The following is a 27,129-nucleotide window of genomic DNA, read 5'->3' on the forward strand; positions in this document are numbered from 1 at the left end:
TGTCATTTGAAGAAAAAACATGTTTAGAATACAATTGAACAACCTTGCATACAGACAGGCAGATGTTGTTTGTGCTGTCTAGGTTTAAAACCTTTCACCTACCTATTTTTGTCCCTTAATAGGTTTACTAGTGGCACATACTTAAATCTACACGGTTACTATGTGACTTTCCCTCCTCCTCAACTTATAATCAGCTTAACAAAAAGGATAGCTTTTCAGAGCACACTCATTGTGTTTTCAGATAAACATGTGTAAGAACTTTGAGGAATGTTACAAAGGTTTCATAGGAAGCCTTTCCCCATCTTTACCAGTCTTTTTATTCTACTGTATGACTGACTTCTGAGAGCCACTGGATTTGGATATTTCCATTGGCAGCCGGATCAGTGTGGGAAGTGATGTGTTGTCGCTGTTGCTGGGCTCAAGTAAGCTTTCCGGAGTATGATGGTAGCACTATGAGCACTTAGTGTTTAGATATTCACTTGAAATGTAGCATGAGATTCGTTTGGGCAGAACACTTCAATAAAGTTGTGAGTGAGCTGTGACTTTCAAATCAGTAAAGAGTAGAGAAAGAGGTCATGTTTACATATTGGCTCTCCAATATCTAATTTAAACAAATTTGGAAGGTAAAAATGGTTCCTTCATGCTTTTTAAAGATGCTTTTTGTGTGTATAGTTTATTTTATTATAGGAGGACTTTCCCCAGTTATTTTTGCTAGAAGTGTTTTTTTTTTTTTTTTTTTTTTTGGCTAAGCTCAATCTCTCTCTATTGTTTTATCATGGTTTCATCTGTGGATCTTTTTGAGAAGATCATGAAATTCTCCATTCTACTTTGTTAACTCTTAATTCTCCATCTTAGTAATGTAAGGACATTTAACTTCTAATTAAACACCAAGTTAAAGGAATAGTTAATCCAAAAATTAAAATTCTCTCATCATTTATGCACCCTCATACCATCCCAGATATGTATGACCTTCCATTCACTTGCATTGTGAGAACCTACTGTAACGAGGCAGGTGAGGATGGAGGATCTAAATGCAGCTTTTAATGTAAACAAAAGATGAACAAGGTAACTCAGAATAAAATTAAAACAAAACAGGGAACCAGGTACAGAACATGAAAATACATGTGAAGACTGACAAAGAAAACAAGGGCTTAAAATACACAAGGGAAAACAAGGAACACCTGGGGAAACAATCAGGGTGAACCAATCATGAAATAAAACTACAAAACAAACATAGGAAACAGGAACGGGGAACTAAACAAGAATTAACATAAGTCTAGACAAAAAACAGAGAATACATGACAGAGCCCCCTTAAAAGGAGCAGATTCCAGATGCTACACAAAAAAAACAAATTGTCCATGGGGTGTGAGGGGAAGGGGGAAACAGGCAGTTCAGGGGGGGCACAAGAGGCAAGGGGAGCAGAGGAACAAGGCAAAGTCAGGGAGGCTTGAGACTAAGGCGGAGCCGGAGGGATGGAGAGCCAGGGTGACACCGCAGGCTTGGAGGACCAAGCTGGAGCCAGAGGTTCAGAGGGCTGAGGTGGAGCTGGTGGCTCAGAAGACCGAGGCTGAGCTGGTGGGAGTGAGGACCAAGGAGACCAGAGCAGATCAGGCGGACGGCCAGGAGACCAAGGAGACTAGAGCAGATCAGGCGGCGACCAGGAGGTCATCTCCTTGGTCTCAAGGTGGGGACTGGGTCAGGAGGCCTGGGAGGCGGCCGCAGGGCTGAGATAAGGTCAGGAGGCCTGGGAGGCGGCCACTGGGCCGAGATAAGGTCAGGAGGCCTGGGAGGTGGCCGCAGGGCCGAGATAGGGTCAGGAGGCCTGGGAGGCGGCCGCAGGGCCGAGATAGGGTCAGGAGGCCTGGGAGGCGCTGTAAGAGGAGTCTCTGGTAAAGGTGGACGGAACAACCTCTGTGGTCGCGGGCATGGGCAGAGACTTGGGAACGACCTCCGTGGTCGCAGGGCGGAGACTCGGGAACGACCTCCGTGGTCGCATACACGGGAAGAGACTTGGGAACAGAAGCCTTTCTTCTCCTCCTTCAGATGGCCAAAGTTGGCAACGCAGGCTCTGGGACGGACGAGGCTTCGAGACACGGGCTGTGGAAGGCTTGGATGAGGGAGCAGAAGATGCAGGTTTTGGCCCGGGGTTCCCGCCATAATCCACTGTGTAAAGGGATCCGCAAAGTTCCAGAGCCTTCTCCACGTATTCGCAGAGTGTCCAGTGAGAATCAGCCGGAGGCACCAGTTCCTTCAGTGAACTATTCAGGCCAGTCCGGAAGAAAACCACCAGAGAGCAGTCTGGATAGTGCACTAAATTTGCTAGTTCTAAAAACTCAAGGACGTGATCCTCAACTGGATGGTCCCCTTGCTTCAGAAGCAAAATTCTGACAGCCGCTAGATCCATTTTTGGTCAGTCTTTCTGTAACGAGACAGGAGGATCTAACTGCGGCTTTTAATGTAAACAAAAGATGAACAAAGTAACTCAGAATAAAATGAAAACAAAACAGGGAACCAGATACAGAACATGACAATACATGTGAAGACTGACAAAGTAAACAGGGAAAACAAGGGCTTAAATACACAAGGAAAAACAAGGAACACCTGGGGAAACAATCAGGGTGAACCAATCATAAAATAAAACTACAAAGGACTACAAAACAAACACAGGAAACAGGAACAGGGAACTAAACAAGAATTTCAACATAAAAGTCTAGACAAAAACAGGAATACCTGACACCTACAGAGCTGAAATATTTTTCTAAAATACTAATTTGTGTTCTGCAGAAGACAGAAAATCAAATACATCTGGGATGGCATAAGGGTGATTAAATGATGAATTTTCATTTTATGTGAACTATCCCTTTAAACCTGTCACTATATTACAGTCAGTTATTGCTCATTACTACAACTGAATGAATGGAAAGGTTCATCATCACGGAGACCAGACCATTCTTGAATATCTGTGGATAAATGTTACCCATCACTTCCACTAAAGCCCATTACAAGAACCATAGATCAAATGTTTCTCATGCCTGGCTGAGTGATTGCATTGTATGTTGTCAGCTGTGCTTTTGTTCGATCAGTGTGCTAGTGTCCCTTTCTCACACTAGGCCCCCCAGTTATGGAGTGAAAAGACCTCTAGTTATTCTGGGTGTTTCACTCTGGGGGAGAGATTTGAAGCTCTAACAGACTCTAATTGGTTTAGAAACGTTCATACCTATGTGATTTAGCTGACCAAAGATTAAAGTTCCTAAATTATATGGCCAGTTCCTAGTATCACATTTGTTGATGCAAATAAATGTAGAAAGCCTGTTAGTGTGGTACAGAGTTATTTTGTTGTTATGATGCTATTCATAGAACAAATGTTAGTCTATTGATATTGTAAGCATTCATTTTGATGATAAAAAAGAGAGAGAAACTCAAATGTTTTATCTCTAATGTCATAGATGTTTCCTCTTCTGAAAAAAGAAGAAAAAATTGTCTGTGGTGTAATGTGCTGACACTCAAGTAGCTACATCCCATGAATAGTGTTTTGTAATTATATTGTGTCTGGCAAAATTTTGGCCACATGACCCTTTGGAACTGTCAGTAAATGCTCATTCCAAACTGCAATTTTACACAGAGTCTGCACAAATACTTCTGTACAAGCACAGTTCTGCTTTAGAGTCATGTCCTGCTTTTAATTTTCCTTCAGGGTTTTCAGTGACATTAACAAATGGGTCATATTGTATCAACCTCTCTCAGTACCATGCATTTGTTGATTGGAACCTTTTGCAGGTGGCTGTCACAGTTAATTCTAAAGATTTAGTAGTGGTGGTGTTGTTATGCTGGAGTTTTTCTATCCAAGTAGTGCTGTAACACTTTTATTTGATTTACAATTGTCACCTTAATTTTTGTCTCAACATTGCAACCATTTTTTACCATATTTATAAAGCAAGGAATAATTGACAAAGGACCTCAGGTGTGCATTATTTTTCAATAATTCAATGGTCCGTCATCAATTATTCGGCTTATACCATGGTTACCACAACTTAAGACATTGTTCAGAATTTTTTCAAGACATTTTCTGGTTTTTGTCCATAAACACTCTTGTGAGTGGAACTACTTTCTTCTGCAATGGATTCAGCGTCTTGCTTTGATACAGCACGAGCCTCCATTGCTAGTTCGAAAACATCACTTTAGAACTAGTAACAGAGGCTTGCGCTGCTTTACTGGAGCACTTACTAGAGTATCAATGTAGTGTGTGTGTGTTTGTGTGTGTGTTTGAGTGAATGAGAGAAACTGAGAGAGAGATCACATGTGGAATTACGGATGTTTGCAGTGGTTCTCATTAGCAGTAACATTGCTTCAAATTGCCAGGATGTAAGTTTAAGTGTACTTCTCAGCAGCAGTGTGGTCGTGTTGCCATTCTTGTATATAGCTTTTCCGTTGCTAAACAACTGTTTACAACCTCCCTGAATCGCAGGGATGCGATGACATGAAGGCTCTGTTTGACAATTGCGAGTATGTGTGTGCTTATGTGTGTGCATATGTGTGTGGTTTAACTGTCTTGGCCAAAAAAATCCCTCCATCAGGGACAACTTTAGATGCAAACAAGCTTGATAAAAATCTGAGAACTCAAACCGACTGGTCAAATCTGTGCACAATCATCCAAAGTGCAGCCTCGGAAGTCCTTGGCCTTTCTAAGAAACATCACCAGGACTGGTTTGACAATAATGTTCCCATCATCCACTCACTTGAAAAAAATGAAACACAAAGCACATAAAGCTCTTCTATCCAACCCGGACTCACTCATCCTGAAAGCTGCTTTTGCTGAGGCAAGAGCTGTGACCCAGCGGGCTCTTTGGGAGATGGAGGACAATTTGTGGATGAACAAAGCAAGTGAAGTACAAGGCCTAGCGGACTGCAACAATATGCAGGGCTTTTATGACGCCGTCAAAACCTTTGAAATTGCTCCAGTTCGCTCGGCGGATGGGAACACCCTCTGTAAAGATCAACATCAGATCTTAGATCAATGGGCAGAACATTTTAAGAGCCTGTTGAACCACTCCAACCCGGATGATTTGCGGTTTCTCGCAAACTCCCAGATCTTCCGCTAATTCATCAACTTTACATCCCTCCACGGTTGTGTAGGGCTTTACTGGTTGTTTAGATCAGTGTTACTATCAGAAATAACTGATAATTATTTCTTTAGTTATTAATTAATATTAAAATTAATTAATTGAATCTTAACTCATTAAAACCTCATATGGGGCTCCAGTAAATGTGGCGCGCTACGTTTAGGAGCGGGTTTGGTTATTAGCAATAATCAATAATTATCAAAGATAATCATTAATTGTTAACATCAATGAAACATTAATTAAAATTAACACTAGCTTATTGATCATTCAAATTCAACAATCATCAAAGATAATTATCAATTATCAAAAATCAGTAGAATATTAATAATGATTAACATTGACGGGGCACCACCCTGGAATCAGGAACTAATAACCAGATAGTATAACAGTCTCAATATTAGATTAATTTCTTAGGAAAATCGAAATCCGAAGAAAATCGATTTTCGGGAAAAAAAAAATGAATGAAGGCTTGAATCCGAGCATTGACATCCCATCAGCATGACACAGGTGTATGCAAAACAAACCAAAACACTTCTCTTTGAAATATAACAAAGTTTATTCATGCAGTAATATCAATTAATAATTAATACAATGCAGTCAATAAACTTCCGACTTACAACTACAAACTAAACAGTGATATGATTAGATATGGAAACTAAAATAATCCTATAACACATAAGGTGTGTGTGTGAGAGTGTGTGTGTGTGTGTGTGTGTGTGTGTGTGTGTGTGTAAGGAGGGACGCGCACAAAATGGCGGACGTGACTCTCGTGGAGAGCATGTCACGCGAGACTTCCGGCCAGGGAATATGGCCGCGAATGTGGGAGGAGAGAAACCAGTCAATGGTAGCTTAGGGACGAAGCTGAGCTTTATCACGAAGCTATCTACTAGCCAAAAATGTGTGCCAGAATGTTTGTGAGGGGTCGCGCGTGTGTGTGGTTAGTATGAGAGAGAGAGAGAGAATTAAGTGACTGCCCCAAAGCCGATTTCGCGATCGTGGGAGAGAAAGCAGCTGTTAGTTTATCACTCAGAGACGCGGTGGACGGCTCGTAAACCATTCCGTGTTCTTTGATTCTTTAATGGATAAACTCAGTTTGCCGGTCTCACCCGCGATGACGGAAATGCACAAAAGCCCAATGTGGTTGGACCACAATACAGCAAATCAAATTTGTGATAAGTAATACCCTGAGTATTAATAGTGAGCGGACATGGCGGTCCGTAAACTGTACAAGCAAAAACCTTGGTACACAAGAATAACACACTATAATATTCTATCTCTGCCCAGACGTAAACCTCTTACTTGAATCGCATGAGGATGCAGAATGTGTGTTCATCCGTCCTTTAACTCAGACTCGGTTCCTCGAGGCTCGGGTGATGACGGGAGGCCGTTTCCTCGCTCTGTCGGCGGGCGGTACGGCTGCTGATTCTTGGTGGGCTGGTGGAGAAATTAGCGACGTCGACTTGATTGAAGAGAAATCTTTTATCTCTTCACTTCTGCAGGCAAACGGTTGCTCGGTGGTCTCCTTCGGATCCATTAGAGTGTTCGGTGGAACACAGAGTAATCTCAACTCGTCCAGCAAGATGGAGATTGTATGGCCACAGTTTCAAGTCGTACGTTACTTCCTTGTGCCACAAGGCTACACCTGAGAGCAGCAATGAGCTGCGTCTACGCACGGCGAGCAAAGTTGCTGGAAGCAAATCCCGGAAGCATTTCAGAGGTATTTCTACTTCTGATGATGCCATGGTTGAGGTGCGTTCTTTCGTGTGCCTCATCCAATAGGAGTCGAGAGTTCGATCCTTTAGTGAGCAAGGCTTCATGGGATTTGTAGTCTGTTTTGGACTCCCTTTGTTTGATTTTGGCACGATTTTTATCAGTATAATTTATGACCTGGTATGTGGGGGCCTGAGTTAGGTTTTACGACTGTGTTAGGCCTGCCTTTGTCTTCTATCTGAATACATGAGGCCCAACAGTTGTCTGAAGTTCTTCGCGCCATCAGAACCTTGAAGAACAACAAGAGTGCTGGACCTGATAGGATTTCAGCAGAGATAATAAAGAACAGGGGCTACCTGCTCACTCACGGACTACATCTTCTGATCACAAATATCTGGCAGTCAGAGACTCTTCCTCAAGAGTGGAAGGATTCCAACATTGTGATCATTTACAAACAGAAGGGGGATAGAACAGTTTGTGGGAACAGCGACTCAGATCTCGGAGCACACTCTCTCAGAATCACAGTGTGGTTTTAGGAAAGGTAGGTGCACCACTGACATGATCTTTGTCATACAGGAGAAGAGCAGAGAACGTCGTTGAGATCTTTACATGGCCTTTATTGACCCCTCAAAAGCATTTAACACTGTAAGCCATGAGATGCTCTGGAAACATATTTCAGAACTTGGAGTACCACCCAAGTTTCTCTCTATCCTCCATCAACTACATGATGTAATGCAAGTCAGAGTCATTTCTGGAGGCCTCCTATCAGAGCCTTTCAGTGCTGATGTTGGAGTTAAGCAAGGCTGTGTACTGGCTCCCATCTTGTTCAACCTTATGCTCTCTGTCATCACACACAGATGGTGTTCATATCCAATACCACCTGGATGGGAATCTCTTTAATATTCAATGACTACAGGCCCGCAGTAAAACTCTAACATGTCAGATACATGAGCTGCAATATGCAGATGACTGTGCTATCATAGCCCATACCCCTCAATCTGTGCAGCTTGCCCTCAATACAATTTCCAGCATCTACCAGTCCTTTTGTCTCCAGATCAACATTCAGAACACAGAAATTATTGCACAGTTCTCAGTAAACCTTTCCACACTTTCGAGCTTTCACGTCAATAGTGTTCTACTGAAGGAGGTGGACCGATAAATCTATTATGGCTCCACAATCTCCTCAGATTGCTCAGTTTCCCATGAAATAAACAACCTCATCAGCATAGCCTCCACAGCCTTTGGGTGACTGCATGTGAAGGTCTTTGAGAACAAAACCCTGAGAAGAGCTGTTTATAATGCAATATGTGTTTTCACCCTCCTCTATGGGGCAGAGATGTGGACACCATACAGGCGGCACATCATGCTCTTGAAAGCATTCCATGTAGGATGTCTCAAAAAAATTCAGTGGAACAATGTCATAGATGGGCTGCTGGCACAGCCTCAGCATCTGGCCTCTCCTGTCCCACCTGCAACAGAGTGTGCGGCGCACTAATCAGCCTCCACAGCCACATGAAGTGGCATCAGCGTCAACATCGCTGACACCCTCCCCTGAAACCAACCCTTTACCTGAAGCAAGCGTCATCATTGGATACGATGGACAGCTAAGAGAGTGAATGTGGGTGTGATGAGAGCAAAAGAGAGAGAGAGAAAGTTTCTTTTCAGTTGAAATTGAAATAAATTTAGGATACTATCAACATTGTTTTTCGTTCTTATCCAATTTACTTAACCAATGTGTTTGTTTTATATGGTTATTTTGCTGTGGTAACATGTACTGCTTTTTGAAATAACTACAATAATTTGGCGAAGTGATATAGAACCGTTATGCGGTCAAGACCTGGAACTACTTAATAGTCATGTGTTTACTGGAAAATAATTGCACACCTGACTTCCTTTTTTCTGTGGAACACGAGACATTTTGAAGAATGCACTGGTTGCTTTTCCTCATGCCGTTACAAAGAATGATGATAGAAGCTTTAAAAAAAAAAGTGAAAGTATGATATAGAAGTCCATATGACTCATGCATTATATACATACTGTAAGTCTTGACACCAACTGTAGCTCTCATTTGGTGCTTTCATTGAAAGAAGGAACAAAGAAAGAAAGTAATACAGGTACATTAGGGTGAATTAATGATAAGAGAATTTTCATTTTGGGATGTACTATTCCTTTAAGGAAAACATCAAATGCTAAGGAGTGCGATTTAAGAGAGCACTACTCCTTCATATTATTATGTTGGCTTGACAAAGTTAATCTACAAACTTGGTTTAGGGTTTTCAAAATCCCTAAACAAGACAAAATAAATTTACTAACATCCTAGAACATTCAAGCTACATCAATCAAACTTGGCACAGTCCTTCAGCCTGTTCTGCCTTGGGTTGTTATGTCTTTTCTAACTGATCAGACTTACGGCGGGCGATCAATATCCCCAAAATACCATAGACTTGAGATGATGGAATGTTTAAACAGACCAAGACTATTAAAACTCCAACCTTCAAAAAATCTATATATGACTATCAAAATGATGCACTATACACTATGCACTTACATGAACAATGTTCGAAGTGTAGTGTTGTCCCAAATGGAACACTTAACAGTTTTTTACTAAATGGAAACAACCTCGGTTCAACACTTATAACTTAAACATTGTACATATTCACACAGTGTGAGGTGATGGTAAAGCATTCAACTCACATTTGAAAGGTGCTGTCTTCATTGAAGTTTCACTAGTTGCTACATTCTCCATTATTTACATTTGTTTTGACAGACCAGCATCAAGGCCAGATAACTCCGCCCCTTCCACTACATATGGCAAGCCGCTGAGTGCACAAAGTATTCAAAATTCCACACTCTGTTTTCACGGCTGAACAAGTACATCATCCGGGTACTCATAAAGTTGTTTAAATTGTAATTTTTTCAGTAGTTTAAGGCATTTTCGGTGTAATGTCGTCATGGCAATGAGGTTGTAAAATTTGATATAACTTAACACATAAAAGGTCAGTTAGCGATTTTATCACACTAAAATCATATCAACATGCATATTGTTTACGTCTTGTGACTATACTCTTGAAACAGTGAGCATTTTAACATTTACGAATTGCCCCATTCATTTTCATAGTAAGTGCCTCACTGCAACCCAGATTTTTGCTTTTTTAAAGACAAGGAGGGACAAGTTGCAATTAATTTTGACAGTTCCTAACAGAAGAGGGCTGAGTGCAGGTGAGCCCGTACTTGCCAGACCCTGCTGTTTGTATTAGTGTGTCACACTACCGGAGAGAGAAGGTCAACCAGGCTGAGACAGGGACTAAAACTCCAGGATAATCCCGTCACACATCCACACACATATACATTGACCTAAATATAGAGCCACACCAGAGCCCTGCATACTATCAACTCATAACACAGTCTGTAACAATATAGATGAATTATACATGATCACATACATGATGTTTATCCACTTTATTATAACACTTTATTGAAAAAGTTTCCTCATATTATGTAGACACAATACATGAAATTTGCTCTGATGTAAATGCTTGTACTTTTTGAAGCGTATCACTATTCTGCTGTTGTTTGCGGAGGCTGAGGACAATGTATGCAAAAGAATGTAGGATGGGACCTGTCCCACTCTGCATGTGCATTTCTACAAACACCCACTTCGTTCACCTCTCTCTGCCCTGTTTCTGGGTCATAGCATAATGACCAGATTACATACGTGGCCTCTTTAAAATCAGACAAGTGAGCAATTGCTAAGGTGTCACTTAACCAGAAAAGAGGGGTTGGGCATCCAAAGGCATGTCTACCTTGCGAGAGAAATCACAACATGGCAAGTGATTACATTATTTTGCCCTAAACCGATTAGGACCCTGGAGCAATCCAATTGTGCTTGAGGGTGCTTGCTCTGTGGCTTGAGCTGGTGCAGTGGAGCGAAGACCTGGGGGAAGGGAGGGACAGATGGAACCTGCCCCCCTCCTCCCTGTGCTTCATTGCCTAATCTCCCTGGATAGAGGTGACTGGAGGGAGGGTAACTGGGCATCCACCATTGCTCACAAACTCTACTGGCACAATTCAGTGCCACCAGGCAGCTCATAGGACATGGGAAGTCTGTTTGGAAATTCCCACAGGAGGAGCATGAGGGTGTACAGATGGGGGTCCGTGGAATAACGGCTGCAGGCTAATGGGAGAAAATAGATGAGGTCCTTTTAATGTAATCCTGAGAGACCTCCTACAGTTCAAACTGTGTCTTGACATACTTTGTATGACTATACTTCATTTTATTATATTTTCTCATAATTTTTACTGGAACCATGTCGACTGCTCAATCTTTACAACACACCGGTGTCTACAACTATTTCCTGAACATGGTGGCTTATCAGGTGAGACAGAGATGTAGACAAATGTAGACAGAGAGACACTATGTTTACAAGAGATGTGAAGATGCCATGGGAAGTATTTTCAAGAATTTCTCATAGATCTGAGTGTCACTAAAAGACAAATTTCCACAGGTTGTGGCCTCTTTTATCATGTTTTCTTGTTTGTCCTACCATCACCTAATGTATCTATCTATAGCTTAACTACAAGACCGTTTAAGATTATTGTTATCACATGGAACCTGCCTTTTTTAAATGTCACATCTTATGTCCGTTAAATGTAATTGCAGTTACTGGTTTTCATACTTGTAATTCCTCTTTTCTTTTTTTTTCTTTTTTATTCTTTTTTTGATTTTTTCCCCTTTTTCTCCCAATTTGGAATACCCAATTCCCAATGTGCTCTAAATCCTCTTGGTTGCGTAGTGACTCGACTCAAATCTCAGCTGCCTCCGCGTCTAAGACCGTCAACCCACGCATCTTATCACATGGCTTGTTGAGCTCGTTACTGCGGAGATATAGCATGTGTGGAGGCTTCACGCCATGCACCACGGCATCCACGCACAACTCACCACACGCCCCACCGAGAGTGAGAACCACATTATAGCGATCACAAGGAAGTTACCCCGTGTGACTCTACCTTCCCTAGCAACTGGGCCAATTTGGTTGCTTAGGAGACCCGGCTGGATTCACTCAGCACACCCTGGGATAGTGAACTAGTGAACTCCAGGGGTGGTAGCCAATGTCTTTACCACTGAGCTACCCAGGCCCCATAGTTCCTCTTTTCTAACAAGAGGATGTGTTGTGAAAATTAGAGGTTTTGTGAGATTGTGAGGTATTTTCGCTCCACGTTACCAGACAGTCGCACTTTAATTGCTCAGAATTTATGTTCTATGACCAGACTGGCTTTTGAAAGGTTCTGTATTTGGCCAGAATACATTTACATCTGTATATAAATAATATTGTCACATGCAGTATTGACGAGGTGAGAGAGCAGGATCTATGTGCAGCAATCCTTTAATTAACAATGACAAGAAGGCGAGGATACACAGAAGATGATGACTTGGGTTACAAAACTAGACAGTCGTTAGAGTTAACAAACAAAGCAACTACAAACAATGAACAAGAACTGACAAGGATGGAACTGAACAAGAAAGTATATATACACACACAAGGTGCTGATGAGGGAATGAAGAACAGGTAGCTGTGATGAGGAACAGATGGCAGTGATGAAGGCAGTGCATTCTGGGAAACGTAGTCTGGGAGAAACAGAAGACAGGATGAAAGCCACTTAAAAATTTTAGTCCTTGAAAAACATGGTGACTGTGACATTACACCCCCCCCCCTTAAAAGGCAACTCCTGGTGCCTAAAGGTGGAGGAGGGCAGGAGGAAACAGGTGACTGGGGAGGATCCAGGAGAAGACCATGGAGTCCAGGAGGGATAGGTGGATAATCCCGTGGCCAGGGAGGAGTGTGGGAGTGATCAGGAGGCCTGGGAGGTGGCCACAGGGCAGGGACCGGGTCAGAAGGCCTGGGAGGTGGCCATAGGGCAGGGACCAGGTCAGGAGGCCTGGGAGGCGGCCACAGTGCAGGGACCGGGTCAGGAAAGGAGTTTCTGTGGTAGATGGTGAGGTTGTGAAAGATTCTGAGGGCAGAGGGGCAAAGCCTTGGAAGGCGGAGCCGTGGGAGATTTGAGGGGCAAAGCCATGGAAGGCGGAGCCGTGGGAGGCTCGGGACTAAGAGCCATGGATGACTGGGAACTAACTCCTGTGGTTGAGAGCACAGGTAGAGACTGGGGATCAACCTCCGTGGTCATGAGCACTGGCAGCAACAGAGGAATGACCTCCGTGGTCGTGAGCACGGGCAGAGACAGGGGAACGACCTCTGTGGTCGTGAGCACGGGCAGAGACAGGGGAACGACCTCCGGGGCTGTGAGCATGGGCAGAGGCTGGAGAACAACCTCCGTCGTTCCCCTCGGGCAGAGGTTGGGGAACGACTCCCATGGCCGTGAGCACGGGCAGAGGCTGGGGAACGACCTCCGTGGCCGTGAGCACGAGCAGAGGCTGGGGAGCGACCTCCGTGGCCGTGAGCACGGGCAGAGGCTGGGGAATGACCTCCGGGGCCGTGAGCATGGGCAGTGGCTGGGGAACAACCTCCGGGGCCGTGAGCACGGGCAGAGGCTGGGGAACGACCTCCATGGCCGTGTGCACGGGCAGAGGCTGGGGAACGACCTCTGTGGCCGTGAGCATGGGCAGAAGCTGGGGAACGACTTCCGTGGCCGTGAGCACGGGCAGAGACTGGGGAGAAGGTGTCCTTTTTCTTCTTTTCCGGACAGCTGGGAGCGTTGTTACGGGAACGGTCGAGGCCACAGGCATTGGCTCTGGGACGGTCGAGGCCACAGGCGTTGGCTCTGGGACGGTCGAGGTCACAGGCGTTGGCTCTGGGACGGTCGAGGCCACAGACGTTGGCTCTGGCTCGTTAACTGTGGCAGGCATGGAAATTGGCTAGTTAACCATGGCAGGCATGGGCACTGGCTCGTTAACTGTGGCAGGCATGGCCGTTGGTTGTCATACATACCAGCGTACGGGGGAAATGTCACCTCCGTGGTCGCTACTGCAGACTTCGTCGGGGAAATCGACCACCAGAGCTTGGAGAAGGTGAACCCCCTGAAAGTTTATTTATGGGGAATGTATGGAGCTGTGGAAGGCTTGGAGCAAGGAGCCGTGGAAGGCTTGGAGCAATCGGCATTATCCTCCCTTCCCACAGTGAAGGGTGAGTCACAGAGTTGCAGAGCCACCTCCACGTAGTCGGCCAGCGTCCAGTGAGGATCCGCCGGAGGCATCAGTTCTTTTAGTGCACTATTCAGACTAGCTCTAAAGTAAATCACCAGAGAGCGGTCTTCATAGTGCACTAAATTCGCCAGGTGGAGAAACTCACGGACATGATCCTCAACTGGACAGTACCCTTGCTCGAGGTGGAGGATGCTAACTGCAGGCGGTAGATCCATTTAGTTTGGGTCAGTTCTTCTGTCACGTGTAGTATTGACGAGGCGAGAGAGCAGGATCTACGTGCAGCTATCCTTTAATTAACAATGACAAGAAGGCGAGGATACACAGAAGACAATGACTTGGGTTACAAAACTAGACAGTCGTAAGAGTTAACAGAAACAAAGCAACTACAAACAATGAACAAGAACTGACAAGGATGAAACTGAACAAGAAGGTATATATACACAAGGTGCTGATGAGGGAATGGAGAACAGGTTGCTGTGGTGAGGAACAGATGGCAGTGATGAGGGCAGTGCATTCTGAGAAAAGTAGTCCGGGAGAATCAGAATACAAGGGATGAAAACCACTTCAAAATATGAGTCCTTGGAAACACAGTGACTGTGACAAATATACAGGTGCATCTCAATAAATTAGAATGTCGTGGAAAAGTGCATTTATTTCAGTAATTCAACTCAAATTGTGAAACTCGTGTATTAAATAAATTCAATGCACACAGACTGAGGAAGTTTAAGTCTTTGGTTCTTTTAATTGTGATGATTTTGGCTCACATTTAACAAAAACCCACCAATTCACTATCTCAAAAAATTAGAATACATCATAAGACCAATAAAAAAAACATTTTTAGTGAATTGTTGGCCTTCTGGAAAGTATGTTCATTTACTGTATATGTACTCAATACTTGGTAGGGGCTCCTTTTGCTTTAATTACTGCCTCAATTCGGCATGGCATGGAGGTGATCAGTTTGTGGCACTGCTGAGGTGGTATGGAAGCCCAGGTTTCTTTGACAGTGGCCTTCAGCTCATCTGCCTTTTTTGGTCTCTTGTTTCTCATTTTCCTCTTGACAATACCCCATAGATTCTCTATGGGGTTCAGGTCTGGTGAGTTTGCTGGCCAGTCAAGCACACCAACACCATGGTCATTTAACCAACTTTTGGTGCTTTTGGCAGTGTGGGCAGGTGCCAAATCCTGCTGGAAAATGAAATCAGCATCTTTAAAAAGCTGGTCAGCAGAAGGAAGCATTAAGTGCTCTAAAATGTCTTGGTAAACGGGTGCAGTGACTTTGGTTTTCAAAAAACACAATGGACCAACACCAGCAGATGACATTGCACCCCAAATCATCACAGACTGTGGAAACTTAACACTGGACTTCAAGCAACTTGGGCTATGAGCTTCTCCACCCTTCCTCCAGACTCTAGGACCTTGGTTTCCAAATGAAATACAAAACTTGCTCTCATCTGAAAAGAGGACTTTGGACCACTGGGCAACAGTCCAGTTCTTCTTCTCCTTAGCCCAGGTAAGACGCCTCTGATGTTGTCTGTGGTTCAGGAGTGGCTTAACAAGAGGAATACGACAACTGTAGCCAAATTCCTTGACATGTCTGTGTGTGGTGGCTCTTGATGCCTTGACCCCAGCCTCAGTCCATTCCTTGTGAAGTTCACCCAAATTCTTGAATCGATTTTGCTGGACAATCATAAGGCTGCGGTTCTCTCGGTTGGTTGTGCATCTTTTTCTTCCACACTTTTTCCTTCCACTCAACTTTCTGTTAACATGCTTGGATACAGCACTCTGTGAACAGACAGCTTCTTTGGCAATGAATGTTTGTGGCTTACCCTCCTTGTGAAGGGTGTCAATGATTGTCTTCTGGACAACTGTCAGATCAGCAGTCTTCCCCATGATTTTGTAGCCTAGTGAACCAAACTGAGAGACCATTTTGAAGGCTCAGGAAACCTTTGCAGGTGTTTTGAGTTGATTAGCTGATTGGCATGTCAAAATATTCTAATTTTTTGAGATAGTGAATTGGTGGGTTTTTGTTAAATGTGAGCCAAAATCATCACAATTAAAAGAACCAAAGACTTAAACTACTTCAGTCTGTGTGCATTGAATTTATTTAATACACGAGTTTCACAATTTGAGTTGAATTACTGAAATAAATGCACTTTTCCACGACATTCTAATTTATTGAGATGCACCTGTAATATAGGCCTATCTGTATTTGGAATTAGCTAGTAATATGAATGCAGTTGTTAAAAAAGTAAGCAGAACAAATGTATGAGACATTATACATTTATGAATAATGAAAAGAAAAATCCATTATCAGAATAATACTGTAAAAGTTATTATTACAATATTAAAATGTGTCAGCTTGTGTCACATCATTGGTCAGCTGGTGTTGTTTGGTATGAGAAGGTGAAACTCTTTGAATCAAAATAGAGGCATCATGGAAAATGCTTTCTGCCAAATGCAATTAAGAGGATGAATGACTCATTCTGTCATCATCAGCCTTGTAGGTCAGTGTCTTTGCTGGCTGCTCATTGACTACAAACATGTTTACCTTCATTTATTAAGAGCAGCTTGGGTTAGTTACACACAAGTCTTCACAAGTGTATTTTAAGTGCACAAAATAATAATATAGTGATGCACCATCAGTGAGCTATCAGACAAATGTGTTTTTATGCAGATAAGGCAAAACATGCCTCACAACTTGTCCACATGTAGGGCCTACATTTTGTATACATTTTCACAGCTGTGTCCCTACTTTTTGTCAACACTGTCAGGTATTAACAAGTAATTGTGCTTATATTTTCTGCATCACAATCATAAGTCAACTCCATTACACAAACTGTAAAGAAATTAAGATTTTTTGATAATTCCCTCATTTAAAATAGGTCAAATTAGTAGCTAATAAAAAAAAAAAAAAAAAAAAAAAACATAAACGGCTACTGTATTTACATGTGCAGTATTCATAATATGTTACTTTGTCTACATCGTCAGCACCTAAGATTGTCTGCCTAACTGTAGTGGCAACTGAATAGATGGAGTTGATAATTAGTTTGAAACCATCCTGAATTTGCAGTTAATTTATTAATTGAAGTGAATATTAGATTTGTCAATATTTGTAATACATATTTGACTCATTCTTTTTGTACCTGATGGTTGACCCTTGTTGAGTGATGCAAGGCAAAAAAATGAAAAAATTAAAATAAAAATGGAACATGCGGGAGGTTGCACCAAACATAGATAAATACCACTGAACATGTTACAGGTTAATGTAATAGATTAAAGGAATATTCCGGGTTCAATAGACAAGCAAAGCTCAATCGACAGCATTTGTGGCATAACGTTGATTACCACAAAATATTTATTTTTTACTTATCCCTCCTTTTTTTTTTTAATCCCCTCTTCTCCCCAATTTGGAATGCCCAATTCCCACTACTTAGAAGGTCCTTGTGGTGGTGCGGTTACTCACCTCAATCTGGGTGGCAAAGGACAAGTCTCAGTTGCCTCTGCTTCTGAGACAGTGAATCCGCACATCTTATCACGTGGCTTGTTGTGCATGACACCACAGAGACTCCCAGCATGTGGAGACTCATGCTACTCTCTGCGATCCATGCACAACTTACCACATGCCCCATTGAGCACGAGAACCACTAATCACGACCACGAGGAGGTTACCCCATGTGACTCTACCCTCCCTAGCAACCGGGCCAATTTGGGTGCTTAGGAGACCTGGCTGGAGTCGAACTCGCAATTCCAGGGTCCAGCGTCAATACTCACTGAGCTACCCATGCCCCACTTATCCCTCCTTTTATTCGAAAAAAATAAAACAATAGCAAAAATCGAGGCTACAGTGATGCACTTACAATGAAAGTGACTGGGGCCAGTGTTTGGGGGGGTTTAAAGGCAGAAATGTGAAGTTTATAATTTTATAAAGCACTTTTTTTGTGTTATTTAGGCTTAAGTTGTAAAGTTGTTTAAATAGTCTTTTTTATGATAATTTTAGTGTTTACAGCATTACATCATCATGGCAACAAAGTTGTAAAATTGAATAAAACTTTACACAGAAAATGTTAGTAAGTGATGTTTTCACACTAAAATCATGATAGCACACATATTGTTTTGTGGCTATACTTTTGAAACAGTGAGTATTTTAACATTTACAGATGGGCCCCATTCACTTCCATTGTAAATGCCTGATGTAACCCAGATTTGAGCTTTTTACAAGTCGAAATACATTTTTGTGGTAATCAACATTATGCTACAAAAGCTGCCGGAATCATCCTTTAATCCAAAGTAATTCCTTGATTCATAAACTTTTTTCAGCATTGTACTTTGTTTTGAGAGAAATTATTTGTAAACAATTTAGATTTTTCAATTTTTATTGTAATTTATAAGAAGCTTGTAGCATTTTTACACACACTGTAGTTCTGACACGTGCTTTACAGTCAATCAGTACAACAACAGAGTTATGTGAGAATCAACCATCCCCAAAGAGAAACAGTGCTGTAAAACAGGCCGTGCTGTAATTTTTGTAAACTTTTTGACATTGTTTTCACTCAGGCCAAAACTGTAGCCAAAAATATGCTGCCAAATGCTTTTACCAGAAGCTGTCACTATTACCTTAAAATTAGTTTGCTTCATTTAGCAATTAAGAAATGTATCAATTTAACAATTAATTTCCCTATGCAAAGGTTTTTTTTCTCTCTCCAAATAGCGATGCCAAAAGAAATGTGATGATGAACTCGAATGTTAAATACTATATTGCAAAAGGCTTAGACATCATAGGTTGGAATTTCCATTGGGAATTGCTCTGTATTTCAATGGCTGTGTCAGATGCTGTGGTTGTCCACTCACATAGTGAATGACTGTGACAAGATATTAGATTGAAGTGCAGTGTTATACATTTCATGTTTTTCATTACAAGCACGTGCTGTAAGATCAAGATGGGTTGTTAATCTGTAGAAATCAGTGAGGAATGAGCTGAGTTTTAGCCCAATCTACTGTATGTTTCTGGGTTAACCTGAGGATAAAAGATGCTTGGACCTTGTCCAATCAGCCAACCGTGACCCATTAGAAAAATCCAGATGCTTTGAGTGATCTACAATAGATTAATCTCAACCCCTCCCCACCATATTTCCGAAACTCAGATGGCGACCTGCCACTGCAGGTCCACCAAAGACATCAGCTTTAGATCTTTCCCCTTACCCTTTCATTCAAATGGTCTATTTTTCTGGACAGATATGCTGCTGCTGTGGCCCGGCACCATGTTCCCTGTGTTGCTCTTTCTGTCCACCCATCAAATCATCATCCAGCACTCGTGTCATGTACACTTTATTCCACATCCTGGCCTGCACTGTCTCATGCCTCATGCTGTCTAAGACTGTGTCAGAGGCAGTGAGGGAGAATGTAAGTTTATAAACAGGTTGACATTCTTTTTGCTTTATACAGGGTACAGTTTATTCTCCTTACCTCCTTCTCTATTTACAATGTGTTTTAAATCCCCAGTACAATTATGGTATTTATAATGTTATGCACTGTTGTTTGAGCCTAGTCAGTCAAATTTTAAATAATTTTAATTTATTGTACTAGTTTCATTTTCTCATGTGGGCTGCACACCAAACATCTTTGACAAAAATAAGTGCTAAGTCATCAGATTTCTAATATTTTCCAATATTATTATTATTTTTCTGAATTTTTTTTTTTATATATAAATATTTATGAATTTTTATATATTAATGTTAAAGGTATGTAATGTTGTAGCAAAAAGTTGATTTCCACAGTTATTGTCCACTATGGCCTTGCCCACTTAACAGGATGCATATATTTTTAAAGTCAATTAGCTAGACCAGTATGACTTATAAAATCTTTAACATGTCCCTTTTATGATGAAACATAAAGATTGTTATAAAAGTGCAGTATGTTTCATTTTTTAAAAGGTTTAAAGCCAAAAAGGCATCAAATCGTAGGAAGACTCTGCTGTAAACAGCCAAAACTATACTTCTTTTGAACCAAGTTGCATCCAATAAAATCTTAACTAATCAGCTTGCCAGGACACACACCAACTACACATTCCAGCATAGTCTGTACCCTGCAGAAACGTTCTGGCACAGAATACCAAATGTCTCTCTATTCCTCAGGTGCCTTTCTTTAATGTGGTGTGTGATGAGGCTCACGGTGGAGGGGACTGTCAGATGCTGGTGGGCTACTCTGCAGTCTACAGGGTGTGCTTTGGAACAGCTTGTTTCTATTTGATGATGGCCATCTTCCTTATTGATGTAAAGTCCAGTCAGGATTTCCGAGCCCTCATCCACAACGGGTCAGTGACTGTATTATTTGTATTATTATCCCTCTGTGGTAATGCTATTATCATATTGCATTTATCCGCACTCAGTAGATGTGCATGTGCATCATGAAAGCCTTTAAAATCTGTGCTAAACTTAGTAGTTGAGACAATGGGATATTGGATGTAACTTGCTGGCCGCTTAAATTGATCTCGGACTGCTTTTGATTGCTTTATGAATTAAATACTAAATGGCTGTTGCTAGGCCATAATTGATGACTTCTTCCAAGGAAGAACATGATATGGACACGGGTCAACCAGAGCCATGGTGGCTTGGCCTAGATAAGAGTGCTCATGTATGACTAAACATAAATCCTAACCATAACCTATTGATTTTAATTATAAGTTACACTTATATATATATATATATATATATATATATATATATATATATATATATATATATATGTATATATTTATACATATTAAGTAACTTAATATAGATACATTAAAACACTTATTTTCCTCATCCTCACTCAGGTTCTGGTTTCTGAAGTTCATCACTTTGCTTGGAATGATTGCTGCTGCCTTCTTTATCCCCACAGAATCCTTTTTGCATGGTGAGCTGATCATCTGTCAAACTGATATTCATTTTTCTGATCACTAATTTGGGCATGAAATGCATAGTGACCAAAACATTGTGATTTGTAGTGAATAGTCTGCATCTAAAGTGATTGTTACGATTTTGGTCATGACTTTGTTGAATCAAATCATTGTGTCCCTGTCTCCAAAGTTTAGTACACCCAAAAATGGTTATTTTGTCAATTACTCACCCTGATGCTTTTTCAAACATATGCCTTTATCTTTTCCATGGAACACAAGACTAGTATTCTGGCTAACGTCTTCTTTTGTGTTACATGGGAAATAAATAAATGCAAATTTATACAGGTTTGAAACAACAAAAGGGTGAGTAAATGATGATGGAATTTTCATTTTTGTGTTTCAATACAAGTTAAAAGGAATAGTTCACCCAAAAATGAAAATTCTCTCATCATTTACTCACCCTCATGCCATCCCAGATGTGTATGACTTTCTTTCTTCTGCAGAACACAAATGAAGATTTTTAGAATATCTCAGCTCTGTTGGTCCATACTTTTTGACCAAAACTTTGAAGCTCCAAAAAGCACATAAAGGCAGCACAAAAGTAATCCATACGACTCCAGTGGTTTATTTCAAATAAATTTTGGTTGAGAACAGACCAAAATATAACTCCTTTTTCACTATAAATCTTGACATCAGCAGTCTTCTTGGTGATCATGATTTCAAGCTTGATTACACTTCCTAGCGCCATCTAGCGCTCTGCGCATGCGTCAAGCAATGTAATCTTGAAATCATGGTAGCCAAGGAAATTGCTAATGTCAAGATTTATAGTAAAAAAGCAGTTATATTTTGGTCTGTTCTCACACAAAACCGATTAAATCGCATTAGTAGACATGGATTAAATCGAACGGATTACTTTTATGCTGCCTTTATGTGCTTTTTGGAGCTTCAAAGTTTTTGTCACTATTAATTTGCATTGACTGGACCTACAGAGCTGTTATATTTAAAAAAAAAAAAAAAAAAAAAAAACATCTTTGTTTGTGTTCTGTGGAAGAAAGAAATGCATACACATCTGGGAATTATTTATTTAACTCTCAGTCTGGATCATTTGAATTGCAGTTCTCACACAAATCCACCAGGCGGTACTATGGACACATTGCCTATTTTTCATCAGAGCACAACAGTGGGGATTGTCCCGTAAATCTCAGTGACACTGGATTTCACTTGTTACAGAGATGCTAAATCTTGCTCCTTCACTCTGTCTTCAGAGATGCTTTAATGCTGTCTCTTTCCCATATCCTGTTTTATAGAATGCAAGCATTTTACTTTTTTCTTCCTCTTTCATCTCTTACCCCCTGTAGCCTGGCATTATGTTGGAGTGGTGGGAGGCTTTTCTTTCATCCTCATTCAGCTCATTCTCATCACTGCTTTTGCTCACACCTGGAATAAGAACTGGTAAGTGAAGGAACTGGGATTTCTCAGACGGTACCAACTCATGGATACATGCACCTGAGTCAATCCACAATGCTTTAATCCACAATAACTACTGTAGGAAGGCACCCATTACCAGACTGTGTTGAACCAAGAACACATCTGGTTCATGTCTGAGTCATATTTTGCCCTGGAATGATAAAACATAATCTTCCACAGTTGGAATTCTAGATTATCTCTGTCCCTCACTCCCTTCTTGTTACTCTCTGGTATCTCACTTATTCTTACACAAACACACACAAACACATTCAGACTCACCCCTCTGCTCACCTTCTGACATCCAGCTTTTCCCCAGATGTTTGTGAAGTCATTTTGAGGCAGCATTACATTGCTTAACACATTGGACATAATAGGATTTTCTGTGCAACACATTACTGCCTCTTAGAGTATGGAAGCCATCCAAGGGAAACATACAGTAGTGTGATTTCTCCATTTAGATTTACACCCGCGGCAACAATGATCTCACCCTGTCTCAGTCTTGCCTCTCATTCCCAGGTTAACCGGTGCAGCTGAGAATAAAAGGTGGTACGTGGCAGTCTTGTGTGCTACTCTCTTTTTCTACACCATCGCCACCATGGCCTTCACGTTCATGTACAAATACTACACTCACCCAGCAGGATGCCACCTGAATAAAGCACTGCTATGGACAAACCTGGCCCTCTGCACCATCATGTCTTTTATTGCGGTCACTCCCTGCGTGCAGCAAAGTTAGTGCTGTATTCTTTTTTATCTGTTTATGTGCTCTCACCAAAACATTGAAAATTAAATATAAACATATCAAGAAAAGGATAAATGTTATAAGCCTAAACAATTACAAGCAAAAAATGTTGAACTAAATCAAGCATAATTAGTTATTTAGGCTGACAGTTGTTCTCCTTTTTAGAGCAGCCCCGCTCAGGACTCCTGCAGGCTTCCATCATTAGCTGCTATGTCATGTACCTGACCTTCTCTGCCCTGTCCAGCCGCCCACCAGAGAAAGGTAACTAGAAAAGACTGTTTGTCCCATGCAAAACTGTGTCAGATCTAACGGTTTGTTAAATTCATGTCGGAATGACCGTATTTACAAGCACACATGAACTCCACTACAAAGTCATAATTACGAGTGGGGAAACTTGGGATTTTCTTCAAGTGGTTGATTTAAGAATCATGGCGGAAGCAAATTGCTATTGGTAATAATTAATTTTTTCTTGAGGATTTTGACTGTACAGTTTAGTTTGTATGCATTTTTGTACTGTTAATGAAGAATTATGACAAACCTTGCCAGAAAATAAGACTCATTTAGCTGGTTTATGCAGCGACAAGCGTTTGAAACAAAATTACATCATTATATGTGGCCGCACAAGAATGATTAACCCTCCTATTGCGTTTGGGTCATTTTTGACCCGATAGAGGTAAAACATAATTTTTAAATACCACATCGTTTTTCGTACGGGAACCAAACCTTGTGATTTTGTCAAGACTACCAAAATGAACAATAATAATAATAATAATAAAAAAACAAAAAAACATCAGAATTTTAGAAGAAATTATTTAAGAGATATAACTATTTTAAAAAATTTTTTTACATCTTTTGCATTCCCGGGCATCAATTATGGCTTTAAACATGATATTATGCAGATATTTTCCCACATTTATGAATGAGATTTTTCTTTAAAATACTTTACTTACATTTAGCCTCTTTCCCATACTCTCGCGCACACTTTTTAGTCTCAAAATGGGATTGCATCTTGTTTACAAACACTGGTTTAGCTGTAGTTAATGTATATTTTGAAATGTTAAAGAATTCTAGTTTTTTACAAATGTTTTATAAGCTTAAAACTCCACTGGGTTGGGGCATGGGTAGCTCAGCGAGTAAAGATGCTGACTACCACACCTGGAGTCAAGTTCAAATCCAGGGCGTGCTGAGTGACTCCAGCCAGGTCTCCTAAGCAACCAAACTGGCCTGGTTGCTAGGGAGGGTAGAGTCACATGGGGTAACTTCCTCCTGGTCGCTATAATGTGGTTTGCTTGGTGTGAATAGTGTGAAAGCTCCACACGCACTAGGTCTCCGTGGTAACGCGCTCAACAAGCCACGTGATAAAATGTGCGGATTGACGGTCTCGCGGAGGCAACTGAGATTCGTCCTCCACCACCCGGATTGAGGCGAGTCACTACGCCACCATGAGGATTTAAAGCGCATTGGGAATTGGGCATTCCAAATTGGGGAGAAAAAGGGAGAAAAAAAAAAAAAAAAAACTCCACCGGGTCAAAACTGAAGGTGTATGCAGATTTTGAATGCAACAGGAGGGTTAAATAGGTAGAGACAGTATTAATTGCACAACTAATGCGTGGTTTTGCTCTTCATTTTATTGCATTGGTGCTAAAACAAATCTTTCTGCCTTCGCTAATAAGTGAAAAAGAGAGAAAGAAATGTGAAACTGCAAAACGGGTCCGTCTTTCTGACTAAAATCAGCCCAGATAGCACACGTATTGCAAATGAGCAAACAACCTAAAAAAGCAATGTTTTGATAGAGCCACAGTGTTTACACTAATTGAAGGAAATCAACCTACGAATGGCTTTTTATAGTTGTCTCTGCATACAGTTAATCTCAACAACTAAATTACTGCCGAAAATGTTTGTTGACAAAGGATGTTTTTATTTTATCAACAAGAATGAAGACAGCCGAAAAAAGACGCATCATGACGATAATCAAATGATTTTAATTAGAACATACTTTTGATGAAAATATGAAAAAAAAAAAAACAATACTGCAAAATACTTACAATGCACTAACATGTTCTTCTTTTTTTATTTCTTAATTTTTTTTATTTATTATTAAAATAATTCATGCATAGTATGTACAAACAGGCTAATTACCTCACTCAAACACATCAAGCACATGTATGAGATTAATCACCTATGTTTGCAACATAAACATAATACAATTTACATCTGCACAGACAAGTAAGCAAATGAACAGATAAACTTGAACAAAGTTTACCACACTTGTCAGAATGCACAACTTTGTAAATACAATGTTTCCATAAAAACAACTTCTAAATTGTTTAAAACACGGAATATTCTCTAAAGTATGAAAAATCTGCAACCCAGTAACTTATAAAAAAAGTTTCTAATACTGTACTTAGAATAGACTACTATATTATTATGCTATTCAGAAGCTCATGTTTTCCAGACAGTTTTCTCGTGTTGTTTATGTTGAGAAATCATATGTTTGATACATGTCTGAATCAATAAATGTTTAGCTATATTGTACATTTTTCAAGATGTTTGAATATTTGGTTAAAGTCTGGTTTGTTACGGTTTTTTTTATTTTGCACATTATTGTCAACTACATTTTATTTTCGATGACTAAAATTATATGCAATTTTAGTCAGAGTAAAATGGACTAAAATTAATAAATATGACATGACGAAATTTTGACCAAATTTAAAGAACATTTTGATCAAAAGTCTGATTAAACAAACAAAAATAATAATCTAAAAATACTATGCAGTAATATACATACTGCGTACTGCGTTCAGATGGGAGAAAGTATTTTAACACTGAAAAAAAAAAAGTACACAGTTACACTCAGTGTACCTTTGTAGCACGACATGACAGCACACTGTTTAATGTTGCACTTTTAGGGTGAAGCGCTCCTGAACGTGAACGTTATCTAACCAATCACAGGGCATACATTTACATATTTTTACACTTTGACATTTAGACTGAGTTTTACATGACCTCTGACTAAATAACGTAATAACAATTGTCCAATACAAATAATCGGTCGGGCTAATCGAGTTGTATTTATATAAATGCTTTTTTTAGTTACTGAACGTCTTCTCACCATAAGTGTAAATTGTTACGTGGAATAAGGCTATAAATAGACGTTGTGTTTTATTTTGTTTTTTTCTTTTGTGATAATAGATGCTCATTTTAGAGGTCACGTGCAAAATGATCATCACTCTTTTAGTCACCTCGGTGAAGAGTAAATCGCTGTCCATAAAAGACGTCATGAGATGAGCGATTGTGATATTATGTTATAGTGCGGGGTTCTCCTAAAAGACGTTGAAAATTATGAAGATTTCAGCAGATCAACTGATGCAAACCGTGATGACTTGGAAATACTTGTGGCTGGTATAATGAGTTCAATGGGTGAGCTGATTCAATGGGATAGAACCCAATTCAGACTACTCTCCCTCTGCTCTTTTGAAGGAAGTTCACCCAAAAATGAAAATTCTCTCATCATTTACTTAACCTCATGCCATACTAGATGTGTATGAACACAAACGAAGATCTTTAGTAGAATATCTCAGCTCTGTTGGTCCATACAATTGTAAGTGAATGGGTACCAACATTTTGAAGAATCAAAATGCATATAAAGGCAGCATAAAAGTAATCCATACGACTCCAGTAGTCAAATCCATGTCTTCAGAAGCGATATGATAATTGTGGGGGAGAAACAGATCAATATTTAAGTCCATTTTACTATAAATTCTCCTCCCTGCCCAGTAGGTGGCGATATGCTCGAATATCCAACGAATCACCTAAAACAAAAGAATGTGAAAGTGTATATTGGTAGTAAATAAAGTCCTTAAATATTAATCTGTTTCTCACCCACACCTATCATATCGCTTCAGAAGATATAGACTGAACCACTGTCATATGGATTACTTTTATGCTGCTTTTGTGTGCTTTCGGAGCTTCAAGATTTTGGTCACCATTCACTTGAATTATGAGGGCCTACAGAGCTGAAATATTCTTCTAAAAATGTTTGTTTGTGTTCCGCAA

At 40.6% G+C, this 27,129-nt stretch overlaps 1 protein-coding gene across 2 annotated transcripts in view; it reads left to right on the plus strand.

The window, feature by feature from the left end:
* Nucleotides 1-360: 360 nt before the first annotated feature.
* The window catches only part of LOC127447245 (serine incorporator 4-like), a 32,589-nt gene continuing 5,820 nt past the window's right edge, over nt 361-27,129 (plus strand). Inside the window, exons 1-7 of one of the 2 annotated variants that reach the window (XM_051709012.1) lie at nt 361-422; nt 19,223-19,390; nt 20,122-20,300; nt 20,805-20,884; nt 22,226-22,319; nt 22,851-23,062; nt 23,239-23,334. In XM_051709012.1, the coding sequence (XP_051564972.1) occupies nt 396-422; nt 19,223-19,390; nt 20,122-20,300; nt 20,805-20,884; nt 22,226-22,319; nt 22,851-23,062; nt 23,239-23,334 (856 nt within the window). In that variant the 5' untranslated portion in view covers nt 361-395. Of the gene's footprint in view, nt 423-10,801; nt 11,208-19,222; nt 19,391-20,121; nt 20,301-20,804; nt 20,885-22,225; nt 22,320-22,850; nt 23,063-23,238; nt 23,335-27,129 lie in introns of those variants that run through there. The other variant, XM_051709004.1, reaches the window with a different exon arrangement.

Source organism: Myxocyprinus asiaticus, chromosome 1 (genome assembly GCF_019703515.2).
Source record: "Myxocyprinus asiaticus isolate MX2 ecotype Aquarium Trade chromosome 1, UBuf_Myxa_2, whole genome shotgun sequence".
In the NCBI taxonomy this organism is placed as follows: domain Eukaryota; kingdom Metazoa; phylum Chordata; class Actinopteri; order Cypriniformes; family Catostomidae; genus Myxocyprinus; species Myxocyprinus asiaticus.